This window comes from Strigops habroptila, chromosome 4 (assembly GCF_004027225.2).
Source record: "Strigops habroptila isolate Jane chromosome 4, bStrHab1.2.pri, whole genome shotgun sequence".
Lineage (NCBI taxonomy): Eukaryota > Metazoa > Chordata > Aves > Psittaciformes > Psittacidae > Strigops > Strigops habroptila.
The window spans coordinates 53,296,683-53,314,858 of record NC_046358.1 but is presented as its reverse complement, the minus strand read 5'-3'; the positions used below and the strand labels follow the sequence as shown (position 1 = coordinate 53,314,858).

Genomic DNA, 18,176 nt, shown 5'->3' with positions numbered 1-18,176 from the left:
CTATACCTGAAGGCTCGGATGGTGGTAAGACCTTCAACAGTCTCTGAAAAATGGGAGAGTAATGGTAGCTGAGTGCTGTCATCCAGCTGCTGCAGGTCCCTGGAGACGATTATGAAATGAATTTTGTAAAAAGCCAGTTCTGTTGTGCAGTTATTCTCTTGAAACAGACCCAGGGAGTGAAAGGGAATATCATCACATTAATTATATACCTAAGGTTTAGATAGATTGCAAAGCAGTGCCGCATGTCTCTGAGCAGGGAACAAAGACCCAGGGAGGATTTTTCTTTTACCATTGGAATACAGACAGTGCTGGAGTTCTGAATAGGTCTTCTCGTTCACTGCTTTCCCACATTTCTCCTATATTCTTCTTTCTTATACTCAATTGTTTATTCATTTAAACACCATTCTGAATCTATGCTGAACATAAGTTTAATGGGATAATGCAAATAAGAGCTTGGGTTAAGCTGAAGGCAAAATGCAACTTCCTCTCTCTCCCACTCCATCCCCAGATGACAGCTCAATCTCTCACTGAACTAACAGTATAACTCATACACTCAGGAGAGTAAATGAGAGCCTTCACTCATCATTAGGTTGTGCTTCTGAATTTCATGTTCAGTCATCAAATCAGTGGAAACACATGTGTGGTGAAATTCTATTTAGTCTCAGTTCCTTCCAGCAGGAAGTAGATTGGTTGTGGACTCCCTCTCAGTCCATGCATACATGAAGGCACAAATGCAGCATTGCCACAAATGCTTCTTGAGTGCCACCAGGGGGGAAGCTGTATGACCTCAGAAGGAGAGAAATCACAAATATGGCTAAAGTTTTTCAACTTGTGAAAACTGAAAGGCACCCAAACCAAGACAGGATGCTCATGCATGCTGGATCCCTAATGGGCAGCAGTACCACCATGGTTATGCCGCATTCTCCAGCCTCTCCCTGGCTTTACAGATTTCCACTTCCATCTGGGTAGGCAGACATTAGTTTCCTTGTTCTGTCCCCACATTTTCTCGGATGTGCCCAGCATGCATCCCTTGGTGAAGACAGAATCCAGTTGATTTGTGTCCTGTGAACTCTAAGAAACTTTGACCATGGACAAAGACTCTGCTCTTGCCTCTTACAAGTTCTGCAGCAGAGCTGCAAAGGCACTTATAAAATGACACATTTTCACTATAGTGGATTTTGCTCACTTTCAGACAGGGCCCATGCTTTTGCAGTACCAAATTTAAACATGAAGTTCCCTAGCACTGCAGTTCCACAATGGCATCATACTTTGCAGAAGATGTATCTATTTCCAGTATGATACTAGTTTATGCTCTTACCGTGATGCGACTCGGAAGTACTTCTGGATGAAGTAACACATGATCGCAAGGGGAACCAGGGCAATGAGAAACATTGGTGTGACATATGAGATGACAGCAAGAGCAGATACACACAGCAAAGTGGAACGACTCAAGCACTCCAGGGTAGCTGGAATGTGCTGCATAAAGAATAACCACACAGAATCTTCCATAATATATCAAGTTTTAAACAGCATTATTTCACTTTCCTTTCTCCCACTTACACAATGCAAACAATTTAGAGGGTTTGAAGTGCTAAGTATACAGGTCTGCTTTTGAATTGACTTCTGGGTTTCGGAAGTTCTGAAGGGATTTCTGCGGGGATGCTTCACATGTCTGCACTGTGGACTACAATCCTCATGTCAGAGGATTACAGATAGGATGCAACAGATGATTTTAGTGTCTGCATCAATCCTATGAACTGGCAGGGCTGTCTGGTGTAAACACTGATGATTTGAATTTCAGTCATTTCTACTTTGGGCAACAGTATTTGTTTTTGTCCCATTTCATTTGCTCATATGTGTCAAGTGAATGTGTTTACCCACTTTTAAAAAAAGTAGATCCTCTTAATTTGGGGATATCACTATTGATCTAATTTCACCTCCCTTTTCTATACAGAGCATCTAAATCAAATAATCTTAAAATCAACATGCTTTTAAGATGAAGAATTCATTCTGAACCTAGAAAATCATGAATCCAATTGATGTAATAGTCAAAATTATACATCATCAATAAACTTCATCTAAATGGGTCTATAATAAATTAAAATCCCATCTTTCAGACAGGGAAAGATAGTATAACTTTGGAGCGTGAATATATTTATTCAGTACCTGATCAATGGTATTGCAGTCAGCTGAAAATCTGTTCAATATACTTCCCAGAGGTGTTGTTTCAAAAAACCTAGAACAAGACAAGGAATGGGAAAATTCACCATATTGATACTAGAATATTTTGTTTGTTTGTTTTCTTTTCTTCCCATACCCCCATACCCCCCTGCTCCTTAAGCTAGGCACTATATCACAGACAAGTTCCTCATTTTTCCCGGTAACCATGGCTTTCCAATAAAATGGCAGTCTTGAATGTAACCCAACAGCAGCAACCCAACTCAGCTCCCTCTACTGCCTAAGCTATGCAAATCACATGATTACGTTTAAAAAAAATATCCTTTCATATTGTAATTTGAGACCTCTTCAATGCAAATGAAGTTAAGTTGAAAAGGCTGGTATTTTTCTGGGAGTAGAAATGCATAGCTAACAACTTGAAATTTTATATTAAAAGGCGTTTATGTATGCAAAATGCAAACTTCGTTATTGCTCTGCTGTTGTTAACTGTTCCATAGCCCACGTTGAACCTGAAGTCTACTTCTATCCCCAAACCAGAAGGTTTTAAAAAAAATCTGAGTTTTTCCCTGTATACTATTTCTCCATGATTTCTGGGTCAAATATGGTTAGCTTAAAAATAAGAAGGTATTTTCCCTAATGTTCAGTAACAGCTGCAGGTTCGAATCAAGCTACAATTTTACTGTCATGTGTTAGAAAGAAAACTTATGCAGGACAACAAAGGCCTTTATTGGTATCTGTGCATCCCTGTGGACTCTAATGATGCCTGTAATGAAACTCATCTAAGCTCATTATCTTTCAAATTTTCCACAATTTCTGCTTGTCAGTAAATATTTCCAGTGCTTAAGATTATGATCCATGCAATGAATGAACTGTACAACATACTGATCAATAATTGTAATTTCTCCCTAATTAAAAAATGCAAAGAGAATAAACATGCAAGGAAGTAAATCTCTGAAGTCACAGTCAGGCAGGAGAAGCATGAGACTAGTGTCTAGGAACTTGAGCAGCCTGGGTACCACTGTCAGAAATTGCTCAGTAGCTTGATATCTGGTGATTTTCAATGGTGCATTAAAAAAAAGTGATTCATAGTTACTTCTTAATAAAAACTGTGCTTAGAAGACTGCCTCAACATAAGGAACACAAAATGACTATAATATAATTTGTATTACAGTCAGAGGAATACCTCATTGGAGCCAAAATAATTTTATTTAGTAAAGAAGAGTGTAGCTTTTTGGTGACTTTCAAGCCAGTCCACTCCACTGCTATTGATGTGACAAGACATAATACAATCCCAAGACAGCAGAGAATGCTGAAAACTTTTGAATATGGAGAATGGTTGAAATCCTAAGAAACAAAGAAAGAGTAACAAAATGATTCACTGTAAATTATGTTTTAAAGACACTGTAAGCACACAAACACAGGACTGAAAAAATGTAAGGGGTAAATTCTTTATTCTCCCTAAATTAAACTTCCAATGATTTTCAACCATTTTGTTATTATTTATTATCCTGTGGGGAGAGGAGCATTTGCATGAAAATAAGGAATTCTTCAGAAATCTTAAATTACAAAATAGTACTTCAAGCTCTGAAAAGATACATTTGATAATTTCATCTGAATAAAAAAAAAAAAAAATCTTTAAAACAGTTATTATGGCTTTGTTGTTTTGGTCTATTTCTTAATAGAAGCAAATAGATTAGTTTTTATTTTGAAATACTAATTTAATATCAAACCCCAGCATCAGTAAAACATCTTCTGATGTTTTGACTCCAGTGAAGTCATACATGCACCTCCCAAACATTAATGTGAATTATTTGTAGGCATTAAATCCCGATAAAGAAAACAATCCCAGTTCTAGCAAAATCTCTCCACTACTGCTTGATACAGGGTACCCTGCTAGGTAACACTGTGCATTTCATGCATAATATCACATGAAAATCAACTGAAAAAGCATTCTCATAATAAAAAAATAAATGTTTCCCCTATGTTACAAAATCAGAAAGCCCTACTTACAGTGACAATGTAACAGTACAGGAAAAAGAAAAAAGAACTATGATATCAAAATCACTTTGGAGACCAGGTTTAGGCATATGAGGTAGACGACGAAAATACAATAAATCTAGCAAAAGGAGAATAACGCACAAACCTGAACTGTTAGTTTTACTGCACTGTGCACCCGAAAATGCATTAACCTTCAAAATAGTTTGGAGTGGCTCTATTACTAAAAATATAGCACACTGCATACAAATCTTGGAGTAGAGATTGACAGTGGGAGATCACCACCAGTTAAATCATAAGAGGAAGGTGAATGAGGCATTGCATACCTCACAGTGAGAGCAGTTTTTCAGCTCTATCTCTATCTTCCCAGAAATGGCGTCTGAGGTCCAGCGTGCCAGGCAGTAGTCGATGGCCACCATTACTGTGTGCTTGAGCAGCTGGGACAGGACTAGAAGTGGCAGAAGGAGGATGCCTGCGGCGCTGAGGTACTTGCCACAGGCTCTCCAGGGCATCTTTGCTCTCTGATGCAGCACTGAAGACAGGTTGTCTTCATCATCACTTTCTGTTACTTCTTCTGCAAAATGCAAGAAAAAAGTATGGCCACACTGACTTCCTTGTACACACTTTTCATAGGAGTTGGCAAGTGGCAGCTACAAAACAGGGCTTATCACAGAGGATGAAGAGTGGCTTTAAGGTGAAATTACCTGTACAGGCATGCACATATTAGTCTATTATAGTAGTAATGCATGCTAAAAAGGTGCAAAAAAACTTTGCACCACTTGGTGGTCAGTGTCTTCAGCCATGTTTTTGCAATTCAGAAGTATTAGCTTGGTAAAAATGAACTGCAGTTTTTTCCTATGTAAAACCTGAAACAAGCGTGCTTAGCTGTTGACAGGTTTGAAGCTCACCTAGCATGAATTACTCAGTATTATTTCTCTTTCACTATCAAATCATGTTCAAGTGTAAGAAAAATACCTCAAAAGTTTGGTGGAAGCTATGACTTCTGAATGCTTGAAATCACTGTAGTCCAGAGGTAATAGAAATGGAAATAGCACTCTTATGAATTGTGACCAATCTGAAAAATTATTATTCTCTTGCCAGTCTGAATTATGTTAATTCATGCTAATATAATTTAACTGTGAAACAGTGATGTAGTGGCACTGGGCTCAAAGGGTGGCCTTTTACCTTCATCCTCTTCATCATCTTTCAGCAGAGCTTCACGGGAATACATAGTCCTTCGGAGATTTGTTCTTTCCAAAACAGTTTTTGTCTCGATAATAGTCTCCTAAAAAAAGGACAGTTCATGTGTTTTCAACCAGAGAATTAATAAGAAAAATTGCCAGCTGTGACAAAATTTGTTTCTAAACAGAATATCAGTGAAAAATAAAAGTGAGAGTCTTACAGCAGGCAGTCGTAAGTGATGGATTTGCTATCTCTGGATAAAACCAGATGACATAAATTAGATATCTGACATTAATTTCAGGTTGTCAATCCCAACCCTCTTGAATCTTAACTTGGACAGATATCCCTGAATTAATAAGAACTAAGATTAATATCTCATTCTTCCTGTGTTACAGTATTAAAGACAAAACAAGTTAAGCTTGATATAGGCACATCTGAAAAACTTATACCCAATGCAATGAGTAAATTCAGGCATATTTATAGAAGCAGTTTTCACTATTGCATGCTACCAGTATTTTTCCTAAAATGGTCCAATTTAATATTCTTAGATGATAATATTTTGATAGGGCTTCCTATCAAGAATGGATCAGAGGCAACAGTTTCAAAGAGGTATGAGATGTCCAGGTGAAGGAATTTCTCTTAATAGATAAATAATAATAATTGTAATAGTAATACCACATTCATATTAAGTCAGAAATCAAACACAGCATGTCAATCCTTGCTAATGCTTTCAACCTAAGGAAAAAAAAAAGAAGTCTAATTTTTTGAAAATGTTGATTTCCCTGCCCATCAAAAACCTTCTCCAGCTCTTGGTCTTGTCGATTCATTAATGTCTTCCAGTGTTCAAAGAGCTCAGTCTCCGATTTCTGAATGTCCTTGAGTGTTCCTTCTCTCTGGATGGTACCATCTTTCATTGCAATTATCTAAGAAGTTAGAAACACAAGTGGTGAGATAAATGGTCATGTATCTCTATTTATTTTAAAGTTATGTTTCTGTACCTGGACAGAATTTTCTCTTCTCTAAAATAAAGAATATTTCTGTCAGTAAATTTGTTTTCTAAAAAGATAGTGGCGTAATCACTTGACTCAAGTCAATCCCTTTTACTCAAGATCCTGCAAAACCAGAAACATCCTGCACTTCACGCTTTCAGAAAGGAAGGCTGCTTTAAAGTAAGAAAGAAGAATGGGGTCCCCATCAGTAGACAGGAGAGCGCATTACTCTTCCTAAATACTAGTCATTAACAAGATTTTAGAGTTCTCTTACCTCCTAAAAGGAAAAGGCTATTAGCAACACACTGTGTGCAGCATGCTTTGCCCTCATTCAGGCAATTAGATGTGAGCATGCTGGCTCCACTGTCTGTTTGATCTAATGGACCTGATAAGGAAAAGCTAGGGAATTTGAATCCCTAAAGCTTTTAACAGCATAAATAGTGGACACAGTTTGGAAAAAACCAAACTATATATGCAAGACAAAGTCTGAAGGGTGTGGTTTCCAAGTTTATATCAGTGTAACTATATTATAGATACAGTCTAACTACCTTCACTTTACATCTGACAAGAATTGGAAAATGAGGCGTGTGGATTGTAAATCCACATGACATCATCAGAAAATAGTTAATGCAGTGTTTATTTTTCTCTGTCCCTGGAAACTCAGAAATTTCCGTGGGCAGGGGGTGGGGGAAGTAATCTATCCCACTTATTGCTAAGGATTTACACCAGAGGAAAGGGAAAAATAAAGCAATCAAGGATCTTGCTGTGGTCAGTTTATTCAGGAAACTTGTAAGTGGACTGGACTTGAATTCTTCTCAGAGTTTTGCTACGAAGATTTAGGAGGCCCATCACATATCCTTCAAATTATATTTTTATTTCAAATTCCAAAATAAAATAAAACAAAAATTCCTGCTGCACTCCATTGGGTAAGACTTGCTAAAGCTTAACAAGAGCTGTGCTTAGGGGAAAAAATGAATTATTTCTTAATAAATATTTCAAATTATAAACTTAATTAATACAAATCTGCCTGTCCTACAGGCTGTTTGGAACAGTATATTTCATAGAACATTACTGAAACCCAATTAGAAGGTAATAAAAATAAAATAATTCTCATAGACATCTCATAAAACACAAACATCTAGAAATGGGTCTGACATTCATAAAGAAAATAAAAAAAGATTATATTGATACAAGGCCATAGATGTGTATATTTAAAAAAAAGGAAACGTATAACATTGAAGAAGAGAAGGCCAAGATGGACCTCATAGGGAGGGGAAGAGGATACAGAAAACTCCTGTATCCTGAAAGACATTAACTGGAAAACCAGAACTGCGTTGACAACAGTAGCAATTTGTAAAGGTGTACAACTGAGGGACAAGGTCACAGCAGACACTAAAAAGGAGAAATGCTGTCTGCCAAAAACACGATCAGAACAAGATAAATGTCTATCTGCAACTTTACAGCAAGCCAGCATGAAGAACAGGAAGCAGCTGAAATATGATTATTTCCTGAGACAGACTAACTGCTGCTGTAGTCTGCGCAACATGCAAATGAGAAAGAAGTCCTGCTAGGAGGCATAACTGGGGTCATCAATCAACATGGGCAAGAAGACCTAAGATGTTATAGCTGGATAACTATAGGAGAATTAGATGCAAGGTCAGTGTGAATCAATGAACCCCTTCCCCCTCAAAAAATTCCAAAAAAACAAACCTCCTTATCCTAAATGATTTGCCTCATCTTTGATAACTACAGTTGCAAACTGTTACAGAAAGCATACCTTCTTTTTTTTCTTTTTCCCTGCAAACTACAAGATATACTAAAAGGACCCTAACAAAACAATGGAATACTACACATTTCTTAAAATTTTGCCAACATACAAAGGGTAAGGACATTCTTGATACAGTAGTAATCTCAAAGAAATAGTTTCTTCCTTATATTTCCATGCACCTCAATATCCATAAACACACTTTTTTCTGTGACAGCACAGAAAATTCCTAGTAACAGCCCAAGCAGTGGCAAATGTTACTCAAATGTTTCACTGTTCTGAGGTTAAAAAAAGAGCTATATTTTCCAATATAACTGATAGTTTGGATATTCAATATATTTTAAATGTAGCCTGCTTCAATGAAAACAGTAAGTATCAGCTCTATGAAAATCCATCCTATTTAGGTGTTCTAAGATGGGAATCCCAAAATTATGGTACCCAGACTCACTGGCTAATTTTCGAAAGATCTTTATTATGTCTCTTCTCATTAAACTAGTGCTTGGTGGACAGATGAAGTGAAAGCCTTGTTTGTAGCAAGACATACTAGTGCCACATTCTTGCCTCCTCAGAAAAGTCAGGAAGAGCTGCCTTACCCAGTCAGCATGGGGTAAGTACTGCAGCTTATGTGTTACTAGCACGATGGTCCGCTTGTCTTCCCGTAGCATTTTCAGGATCCCTTCTTGCATGAGATGGTCACTGAGGTGGATATCCAGTGCAGAAAATGGATCATCCTGCCACAAGGAAAAGAGATCAGCTTTTGGAGCTAGCACTCTAAAAAAGATTTATGGAAACTGGGAAATTTTTAATATCAGTAAAACCAGTTACATCAATACAGACAATCAAAAGGGGCCATCAGAAGATCAAAATTGTTCTGAGGAATGGTTTTCTTTAACTACATAACAACAACCTTGAACTGTCTTTTTGCAGTGAGTGCTCAGACATAGGGTAACAGCAGCTGTCTGAACACTCTGATTTCCTGAGGCTTTCAGGGAACTGCTCCTCTCAACAGACGTGTTTTGTAGCCTACATAACTGCAGTACAATGCTTCTGTTGGCCTCAAAACAATGCAGCAATATGTGTCTATGGCATATCTTACAAAATTGCTCCAGGGGCAGTGAAAAAGCACATTTTTATTTCCCTTGTATGCAATTGCCTTCTGATTTTTTTTTTTTAACCCATAAATCAAAACTCTATTAATGAAGAAACACAAAAGGAGAAATATTGATCATTTTAATGACTCTGCTTGGATGCTTGATTTATGACCTAGATTATTTTATTGAAAATATGAATTATATGCAATTAATTTAGACAAACTAATCTGTTTGAGGGACTTGTTTACCTAATCCTATTTATACAGAATTGCAAATCTATTATTTCTGCTTGCACAAGTGATGCTAGAATTTACTTAATATTATTATTTCATACTATTATATTACACTCCAGGATTTCTTAAAAATGAGATTTTTTTTCTGTTCTCTAGATGTTTGCTGATAAAGTAGGGTTGAATTTGAATTAATCCTGCTTTCTGAGTGATGTCATTGCCATCAGTTGGATAGGAAGATGTATAAGCAAAGAGGTGAGGGCTTTAGAAAATCCTCTTGAACTTTTATTCCCTTTGATTTTTCAACAACTTATATTGTGACTGAATTAGATAATTTAATATCATTGCTTTCATGCATCTACAAATCCAAAAATACCTGAAATGAACAGTAAGATATATATGACCACTGAAACACTAATAAATCAGAACATCATAAATAGAGCACTTAAATAACGCTTTTGCAACTTCTGACCATGATACAGAATTTACTTTCAAAAAAGTGTGCGCAACTGTTTGTGCACTGTGCTTACTAAGCCAGAAAGTACGTTGTCAGCTTTACTGCTGCACTTTTCTGATCTGGTACAGACCTAAACATCATTCTGAGCCCTGAGCTAGTACACAGCCATGTCGTGTGTAATGCTGCACTGCTGGGGACTGTAAAAGCCAATTCACAGAACATGATGTTGCACTGTGGAGTCAGGAGAGGCTGTTGATAAAGGTGGCACTCACCATGGAAGATTATAATGATGTATTCATTACAACACACCTGATAAAAAAATCAGTTCATGCTACAGGTCTAGTCTGACATGTGAGCCTGTTCTCACTCCTTTTTCCATAGAACTTCTGTTGAAGTTAGGACAACAAGCAGTTCAGGGTGGAAAGACTTAGTTTGTTGCAGGAAGAAAACACCGCAGACAGAGGACAACATTAATTTTAGGCCTGAGACAGCTTAGGAATTTCATTAATACAGACAAGTATTGAATTTCTAAGTACCAAAGATAAACACAAAGGTCAAAAAGAAATTTCAATAGACTAAGAGGGGAAGCATCAGCATTTCAATTTGTATCCTTATACCTATCTGTCTGTCTGCAGCATTTAAAAAATGCTTCTTACCTGCAGGCTATCTAACAACGGATATAAAATAAGCAGTGTACATTTGGCTTAGCTCAGTGAAGCACAATGTTCAGTGTGTGTTAGCCATAAAATACTCTAAATGCTTGCATCTTGTGCTTCTGTTTGGAGCATAAACATAATGGCACCTACTCACCAGGAACACAACATTTGTCTGCTGGTAAAGTGCTCTTGCCACACTGATGCGTTGGCGCTGCCCTCCAGACAGATTAATACCCTGGAAATAAGTAGGAGAAAAACAATCAGACAGTTATGAAAAATATCAACTAAATATTCATATTCTGATTGGATTATCCACAGAGGACTTTCTGGACAAAGAAACTCAGAGGAATTTTTCAAAACTGTGGGCCTGCATTTCAGCTGGGAACACAGCACACAAATTGTTAGAAAAGCCGGAGCACTCTGTCTGGAGTTGTACTCCATACATACCAGAGGGACAGGAAATGTTTAATGGTTTGTAATGACATAACAGTGTAGGTGGCATAGATATTCTGCAGGCAGTTTAAACTAAACTTCTATTCAAAAGTTAGCCTTAGGAGTCTGGCTATGTTCTGTTTTTTCTTTATTTTTATAATTCTATAGATTATATATATCTGTCATATAGATCAGCTCCATTATTTTCTGTAATCAGTAATTGCTAGCTGTGAGGTCAGACCATGCTGAGGTGAATACTACCTGGTTGCTATTGTACTTGTTCTCAGCCCTTACTCCCCTGCTACCACCCTGCTCTGAGTTACTTACCTTTCCTGTGACCCACCTGCAGTTTCACAAACACATTAAGCTCTCATAAGCCACTACTGCTGCCAAAAGAATCTACCCCACCTTCTCCCTCCCCTTCACTTCCCTCCTCCTGTCAAAAAACATTTGTTTGGCTACACAATGAATTGGGTTAGGAACTAATCCATTTAAAATTAACATAGTAGCCAGTGTGGAGATTAGGTACAGAGAAGTATCCTTAAATACATCTTTGTGTGGGGTGGTTTGTTGTGTTTTGGGGGTAGTGGGGGTGGTGTTTGTTTGTGACAGCGCCAGAATATGCCAGAGTAAATTGTTCACAAATCTGTGACTTCTATTTCCTTTCTTGTCACTCCTTAATCCTTCCTGATGTGATAAAGCTTAGTTTGCTGTGGATTAAATGCCTGCCCTTTTTTAAATGAAGGGGCTTCTAAAGACCTAGGAATTATTTATTTTTATGTTACTCATAAAGAAACCAAAAAATGCACTGTGAAGTCAGGATATCAGAGATAGCGGCCACAGAATTAGTCAAACATTCTGATAGCAGCACATTTAAATCATTTCATCTCACACAAATGACATGTTTACTGAGCAATGAGCTTTCAGACTAATGATCCAAATGTACACTTAACTAAAAGATTACCTTTGTTGCCAAATAACCAGTAAGATTTTTAGAACACAAGAAAATAATAAAACCCTCTCTATATATTTAAAACAAAAATAGAAGCCTGTAGCTGTTTACTGACCCTCTCTCCAATCTGGGTTTGGTCTCCATGAGGGAGAATGTCAATATCAGGCTGGAGGGAACAAGCATCAATTACTGCTTTGTACCTGTGGAAACAAAAATGTAATGCAAAATCTGCACAGATACTGCTAAAGAAGCACATTTCCTACCTGCAGAAGAACAAAACTTAACCAGCTGGAAAAATCACACAGTGGAAAACATGTTTGTTAGCCTCTAATTGTTCTAATGGGATCTCTTTCAATCACTGATAAACTAACAATATTTCAACCAAGACATAGCATCTTAGATCAACTTCCCAATTCAAAATATTTAACAGTTAAAACCAGGCAAAACAAGCACAACTTCTTCCATGGTATATAGATATTGTTAACTTTTTGCATGTCCAGGGCCTTTGTTTCTTGTTTCAATATCCAAGGATGACAGAAAAAAAAATATGTATGTAGGATGTGAATTACATAGCCAACCACTTCCTCACTTCCCTTGGTAGTGGTGGTGGAATGGAATACCAGCAATTAACTTTTAAACCTTTTAGAATGTTTGGTGGGCATTTATACTGAATAAAAAGGCAGCTTATTAATCCTTCACGATGTACCAAACACTGAAATTGTAATAAACAATATTCCCACTCCCAAACAGCTAATGTCCTTCTAATGCAGTTAAACTAGTCAATTAGGTGTAAGAAGAGAATACTGCATGCTAAATGAACATGGTTCTTTAAAATGAAAACACTTCTACAGTTCAAGTGAGACTGAACTCTGTCCCTTGCGTCCAGGAAAAAAAACACAGTCAAAGGCGGACCACGCAGAACTCTAGGTCTTTTGCCATGTTCAGGCAGGCGCAGTACTTTGTTACTAGAGGGAGCTGGGGACCCACATGTGACTTAAGGCCTATGCAACTCCATTACTTAGGGAAAAGGGGAGTAAAGCATGTAACAGTGCTGGAACCTGGTACCTCTGCTTGTTAAAAGGGCTTTCAAATGTGATATTCTCTTCCACCGTAGCATTGAGCAACCAAGGCTTCTGTGATGCATATGCTACTGAGCCTCTTTTCCTGGAAAAAAAAAAACAACAGAAGAGAGTTCCCAGCTTACCAGTGCTGTAGGCATTTTTTGAAACCATTTGCTTCTAAAGGAAGAAACTAGTAGTAAGTTTTCAAAAAATGCTGTCTTTTATATATTTTCTTTAGGACAGCCAACAGCTCTCCCATCAAGGAAATACGTAAGATGTTAAATTTCCACCAGAATACTGAAATTGTCCACCTAACTGAATTTCAGTTTGTTCCCTCTTTTTCTGCTGTGAGGTGAGGTTTGGAGAGGCTAGCTCAGTAAGGCTGCCTCTTGAGTAGTGCAGATGGCAGGAAGAAAATTACCAAGAACTGAATCCGAGCTGTTTGGATAGTGTAATAAAAGAATATGTAGCAGAGTTAGGCCACACACTTCAGGAGTGTATTTCTAAAAAAATATTTTTAAGGTGTTTAAAAAAAAAATAACAACTCCAAACTTTCACAAAGACAATCCCCCCCCACCCCCAACACATTTATTTTCCACATTCTAAGTCGAGAACTCAAGTTATAACGTGAATGAGTAGCCATGTTTAGAATGTTTCTATGTCTGTAAAGACAAGATAAGAAAACACAGACAACACATATTTGCTAAATTTTTCCCCCAGTGGAACTGCTCCCATAATGCACCAGCAGAAGAGCCAACTTGTGAGGTATGGTAACAACAAGATCTTACCATGCATATTTTATTTCATAGGGATTATTATTATTACTAATTAAAAGCATCTGCCTACTAGTAAAATTGTAGTGCTTTTGTTGGCTGTTGTGCACTAAAGACCTCAGTAGGCAGAGTTGGGAGAACAGCAACATTTTTATTAGAGCAACTGATACTGTTGGAAAACTCATTGACATGTCACTATTTCTTCAGAAAAGGGCCGAAAGAGGAATCACACACCTAAAAGCAGATCTGTTTTCTTTCCAGCTGTATCAGCTAATCCAATAAAAAGATAGGACCTCTCACCCAAATGTAGCCTTTGTCTGCTAGACAGCCATTACAGCAGTTGGACCTGAATGCAATTCAAACCACGAGGCCCTTTATCTTTTTTTATCAGGAGTTAAGGTCACTTGCCCTGCTCATTTTTTCAGGCTTTCACCAAGCTTGCTTAGAAGTCATTATAGGATCCAATTTTCTTTGTCGACCTGAAAGAATACACAGTTACACTACCCTGCTAACTTGTTTCCATGTTCAAATGTCTGATGGCTCATTAAAATCTAATTATGTTTTATAAATTCTCTTGGAAAAATGACATAGAAACAAGCAAACAAAAAAACCCCAAAAGAAAAAAGTCAGAACCGCCCCCCTAGCCAGCCCAGCCCACAATCCCAAAATCTAATTCGAAGAGCACTCCGTTCTGCCGCAAGAGAGAATAACTTTTTTCAATTAGTATAAAATTTTCATCCCAATGATTGAGAAAAAAAATTGCTCTGAGCATTCCAAGGTGAACATGTGTTCCCTTTACCTCCTTTTCATTACTTGAAACTGTGCCTTTGCTGCTCTTAATTCTCAGTGTGATTTTAAAGTTACTTCTAATTTTTTTTTTGAAAAACAGTAGCAAAGTTTTGAGAAAAAGATTTTTTACAACTTTTGTAAAAAGTGTTTGTTTAGTGAAGATATGGGTACTGCCATTAAGATGCCCTCCATGCTGAGAACTAGCACAATGCCACAGGAACACCATTCACATTTGGCTTACATTCTGCTTCCAGGCCATCAGTGAGAATTAATTACTGCAAGGAATTTGGGAACAAGCAATGAGCTTGCCAAAGTTCATTAAGGACTTGGAATTTTGTAAACCGCTCTAAATTAATCATGATAGTAGGGTGACATATCGGGGCAAATCATGTTTTGACATAAGAAAAAAGCTTGCAATGCTTGATCATATGATAAATCAATCGCATGTCTACAGTGCTTCTTACAGTAAAGAGTGAATCAAACAAAACTTATTGAAACTGTGAGAAATGTGGCCAAAAATCCAGAGAACAAAATATTCTGGAACAGAATGTGCAACACTTTCTCTGAAAGCCTGCCTTGAACCTGCCTAAGGTTTCACACTTAAAAGACTGAATGCAAACAAATGGCTTAGCAGACAAAGACTTACGAGGGATATATTCTGCAGGTGGAAATAATTGCCTCCTATCCCCAGACTGCATAAACAACCATCCATTTTCATCAATGCAGTGCAATTTTTTCCTCTGATAACACAAGACAGACTAAACATAGCCCCTTAATTATCACAAAAAGGCAGACAACAAAATCCAACCTTACAATAAGTAGGAAAAACCTTCCCTGAGCTCCCTGGAGACTATGCACTTTGGCTTATATAGAATCAAGCCTGTTCATTAATTTAGAGTCAGAAACAACATTGTAAATACTGTTTGTTTAAAGTTACTAATCTAACTCTATCTTCACATTTCATTTTGTTACATCCAGTAGGCCCAGTACCCATTCAAATCACTGAAAATAAGACTAGTTAAGAGACATTCCTAGTTGAATCTCAGTGCCTTAATAAACCTACCAAGTCTGAAATGTTGGTGATTTTTAAAAGAAAAACAGATGATCTTTAAACGCAATGGATTTATGATAATAATAGTAGAGGAAATAATACATTGCAGAACCTTTCCTGTGTGTTTTGGATTGCTGACTATAGTTTTATCTTAAATATTTTGCACAATTCGTGGATTTCTACTGTCAGTCAAGAACTCAAAATCAAATGTTCCTCAGATATGAGAGAAATGTGTACTGTTCTGTCTTATATTATTACTGCATGACCAAAAAAATATGCTTCCATTATCTTCAGCATGATGGTAGGCAATAGAACATTTTGATATTGCCAGTCCTGAGTATTCGGAAGCACAGCCTTTATTAAACTGAGCACTAGTCACTTGCTGGTTTTTACTTCTAAATCTTGCAGCAGCTGCATACAGAGACAATCCATTTGCCTCCTAAACAACTCATTAAGTGCAGATACTTCTGAAGAATGTTCAGAGTCACAGGATGGCTGAGGTTGGAAGGGACTTCTGGAGGTGCCCATTATAGTTTTTAAAGTGTTGTACCTGAATTCCATGTCAATAAGAGATTCTCTCTCTGGGCTGCAGAAAACAAACATAAGGTTGTGGGTTTTTTTAATTATGTTAGACAATGCAAATAATATCTTAAAATACTATCACCATACTATAAATTAAAAATACAACAAAATGACAGCATAACAGAAATAAAACTCTCCAAATAGTAAAATTCTACAGTATGTGATGATACCGGCTTAAAAAAGGTACGGTTAAAGCTTCAGAAATGCCAAACAACCTTGTAGAAATCATTCAACACTTATGAGCAAATAAATGCTCAAGACCTTACAAGACTTTGGCTCAAAATACCCTCTGTTCTGAGAACACCAAAAACGTTCTACAGGATGCTAGTGCAACAAACCCACCAGATATATTCCTACAGCACTTCCCCAACATAACTAGGATTCCCAGAATCTATGATTATGTAGGTAATTGTTTCATGCAGTCTTATATTCTTTCCTACTTCTTAATATGCTTGCCATACTGTTGTGCATGTTATCTCACTGTTTGCTGTCCATCCCCATAACAGTTTCAAACATGTGAATGTCTAATTCTAATCATATTTCTCTTGTATCTTAATGAGTTCAAATGGTTTCACTTTAACTTGGTCCAGAAATTGCAGCCTCTCTTACACAGAAAGAGCTGTGAGATTTCCAAGTATCCTTTACAACAAGGCTAAGTCATTAAGGTACATGAAACTCCCTCTCATACTACAAACAGATGGGAGCAGAAGTTTTGCAGGACTCAGACTGATAACCAGGTAACAAGTCTGAGAAATAAGGTAAACGGAAGAGAAGAGGCTGATAAATCCAAAAAAATGGCAGTAAAATAGTTGGCATGTCACAGAACCAAGAAAATATTCTGATCGGTAGAGGATAACATAGTTTGTTATAAATCAAGAAAAGGTATGACATTCTTCCTCTGCCAGTTTCAGTAACAAAGTTCTCACTGATTTTGGCAGGGATAGGATTGTCACTTTTACAACCATGTCAGAAAGCTTTGCTCTCAGTTGATTTGGTAGGTATTCCCAAAATCCAAGCTGAGCTATGTTAATCAGGTAAAAATAACTTCCATGCAAGATGCCTTGCCAACAAATGGACCAAGCTGCTACTCCCCACACTTCTCAGTTTGTGTGTGCCTGAAGAATGCTAGGTGAGGTGAGAAAATAAACATGACAGGATGTAAAAATCAGAGAAGGGTTACGGGGAGAATTTGCTTTAATACATGAAATGAAACCTTTAAAGCAATATTTGATACTATTTTTTAAAGTGTAACATTAGGGAATAACCTGGTTCAGATTTCAGGAGAAGGATTTCAAAGATACACAGCAATGTTAGGATACAATTTTCAAAATCACCAAATGGCAATGTTTTCTTAAAGGAAATCCAGCTCTGATTTTTCTAAGTCACAGAAGTGGTTTAAAAAATTGTATCCTCCGCTAATTAATGCATTTCACTGATTTTCAGAATTCTGACTGTGAAAATCTTAAGCATAGATTTTAGAAATCTTTGGTTCCTTCCATTGCAATCAATTTAGTAGGAAGACCAATAACCGCATACAATACCATACCTGACATCTTCCCCCAGCTCACTGTCAGAAGCACAGCTGCATCACAAAGAGAAAGCAAAGAGTGTTTATTTAAGTAAGCACAGGCAATCTGCCCCAGAAAGAAAAACTATTAAATTCCACTTAGTGCACAGACTGCAAACAGTATTTATCACAGAGCTGCAGCACAGCATCTGTTCCTTATACACAAAGTGACTTGGTTTTAGCAGTCAAAAAAAAGTTTTTTTTTCCCTTATAAACATTTAATTTGACTCAATAAATAAAATCCCCTCTTCTCTCTTCTGGAGGTGCTAACACAACTGAGAAGTCCTAGAGACCAGAACGCAGTTCCATTAAAAAAAAGAGGGACATTTTCAGAGAAAACAAACGGATAATTTGTGACACTGTATTTTTCCATGGCAGTAACTGCACCTTTGCAGCACATATTTTAAACATAGTTTGAACCCCAAA

At 37.2% G+C, this 18,176-nt stretch overlaps 1 protein-coding gene across 1 annotated transcript in view; it reads right to left on the bottom strand.

Moving 5' to 3' along the window:
* The window catches only part of ABCC8 (ATP binding cassette subfamily C member 8), a 74,920-nt gene that overhangs the window by 14,803 nt on the left and 41,941 nt on the right, over positions 1–18,176 (bottom strand). The window contains exons 17-29 of the mRNA XM_030483801.1: positions 17,730–17,765; positions 16,152–16,187; positions 12,993–13,091; positions 12,043–12,127; positions 10,698–10,778; positions 8,703–8,840; positions 6,153–6,278; positions 5,359–5,458; positions 4,500–4,747; positions 3,362–3,522; positions 2,167–2,236; positions 1,319–1,476; positions 7–99 (exon numbers count right to left, since the gene is read on the bottom strand). Coding sequence (XP_030339661.1) covers positions 7–99; positions 1,319–1,476; positions 2,167–2,236; positions 3,362–3,522; positions 4,500–4,747; positions 5,359–5,458; positions 6,153–6,278; positions 8,703–8,840; positions 10,698–10,778; positions 12,043–12,127; positions 12,993–13,091; positions 16,152–16,187; positions 17,730–17,765 — 1,431 coding nt within the window. The remainder of the gene's footprint in view (positions 1–6; positions 100–1,318; positions 1,477–2,166; positions 2,237–3,361; positions 3,523–4,499; positions 4,748–5,358; positions 5,459–6,152; positions 6,279–8,702; positions 8,841–10,697; positions 10,779–12,042; positions 12,128–12,992; positions 13,092–16,151; positions 16,188–17,729; positions 17,766–18,176) is intronic.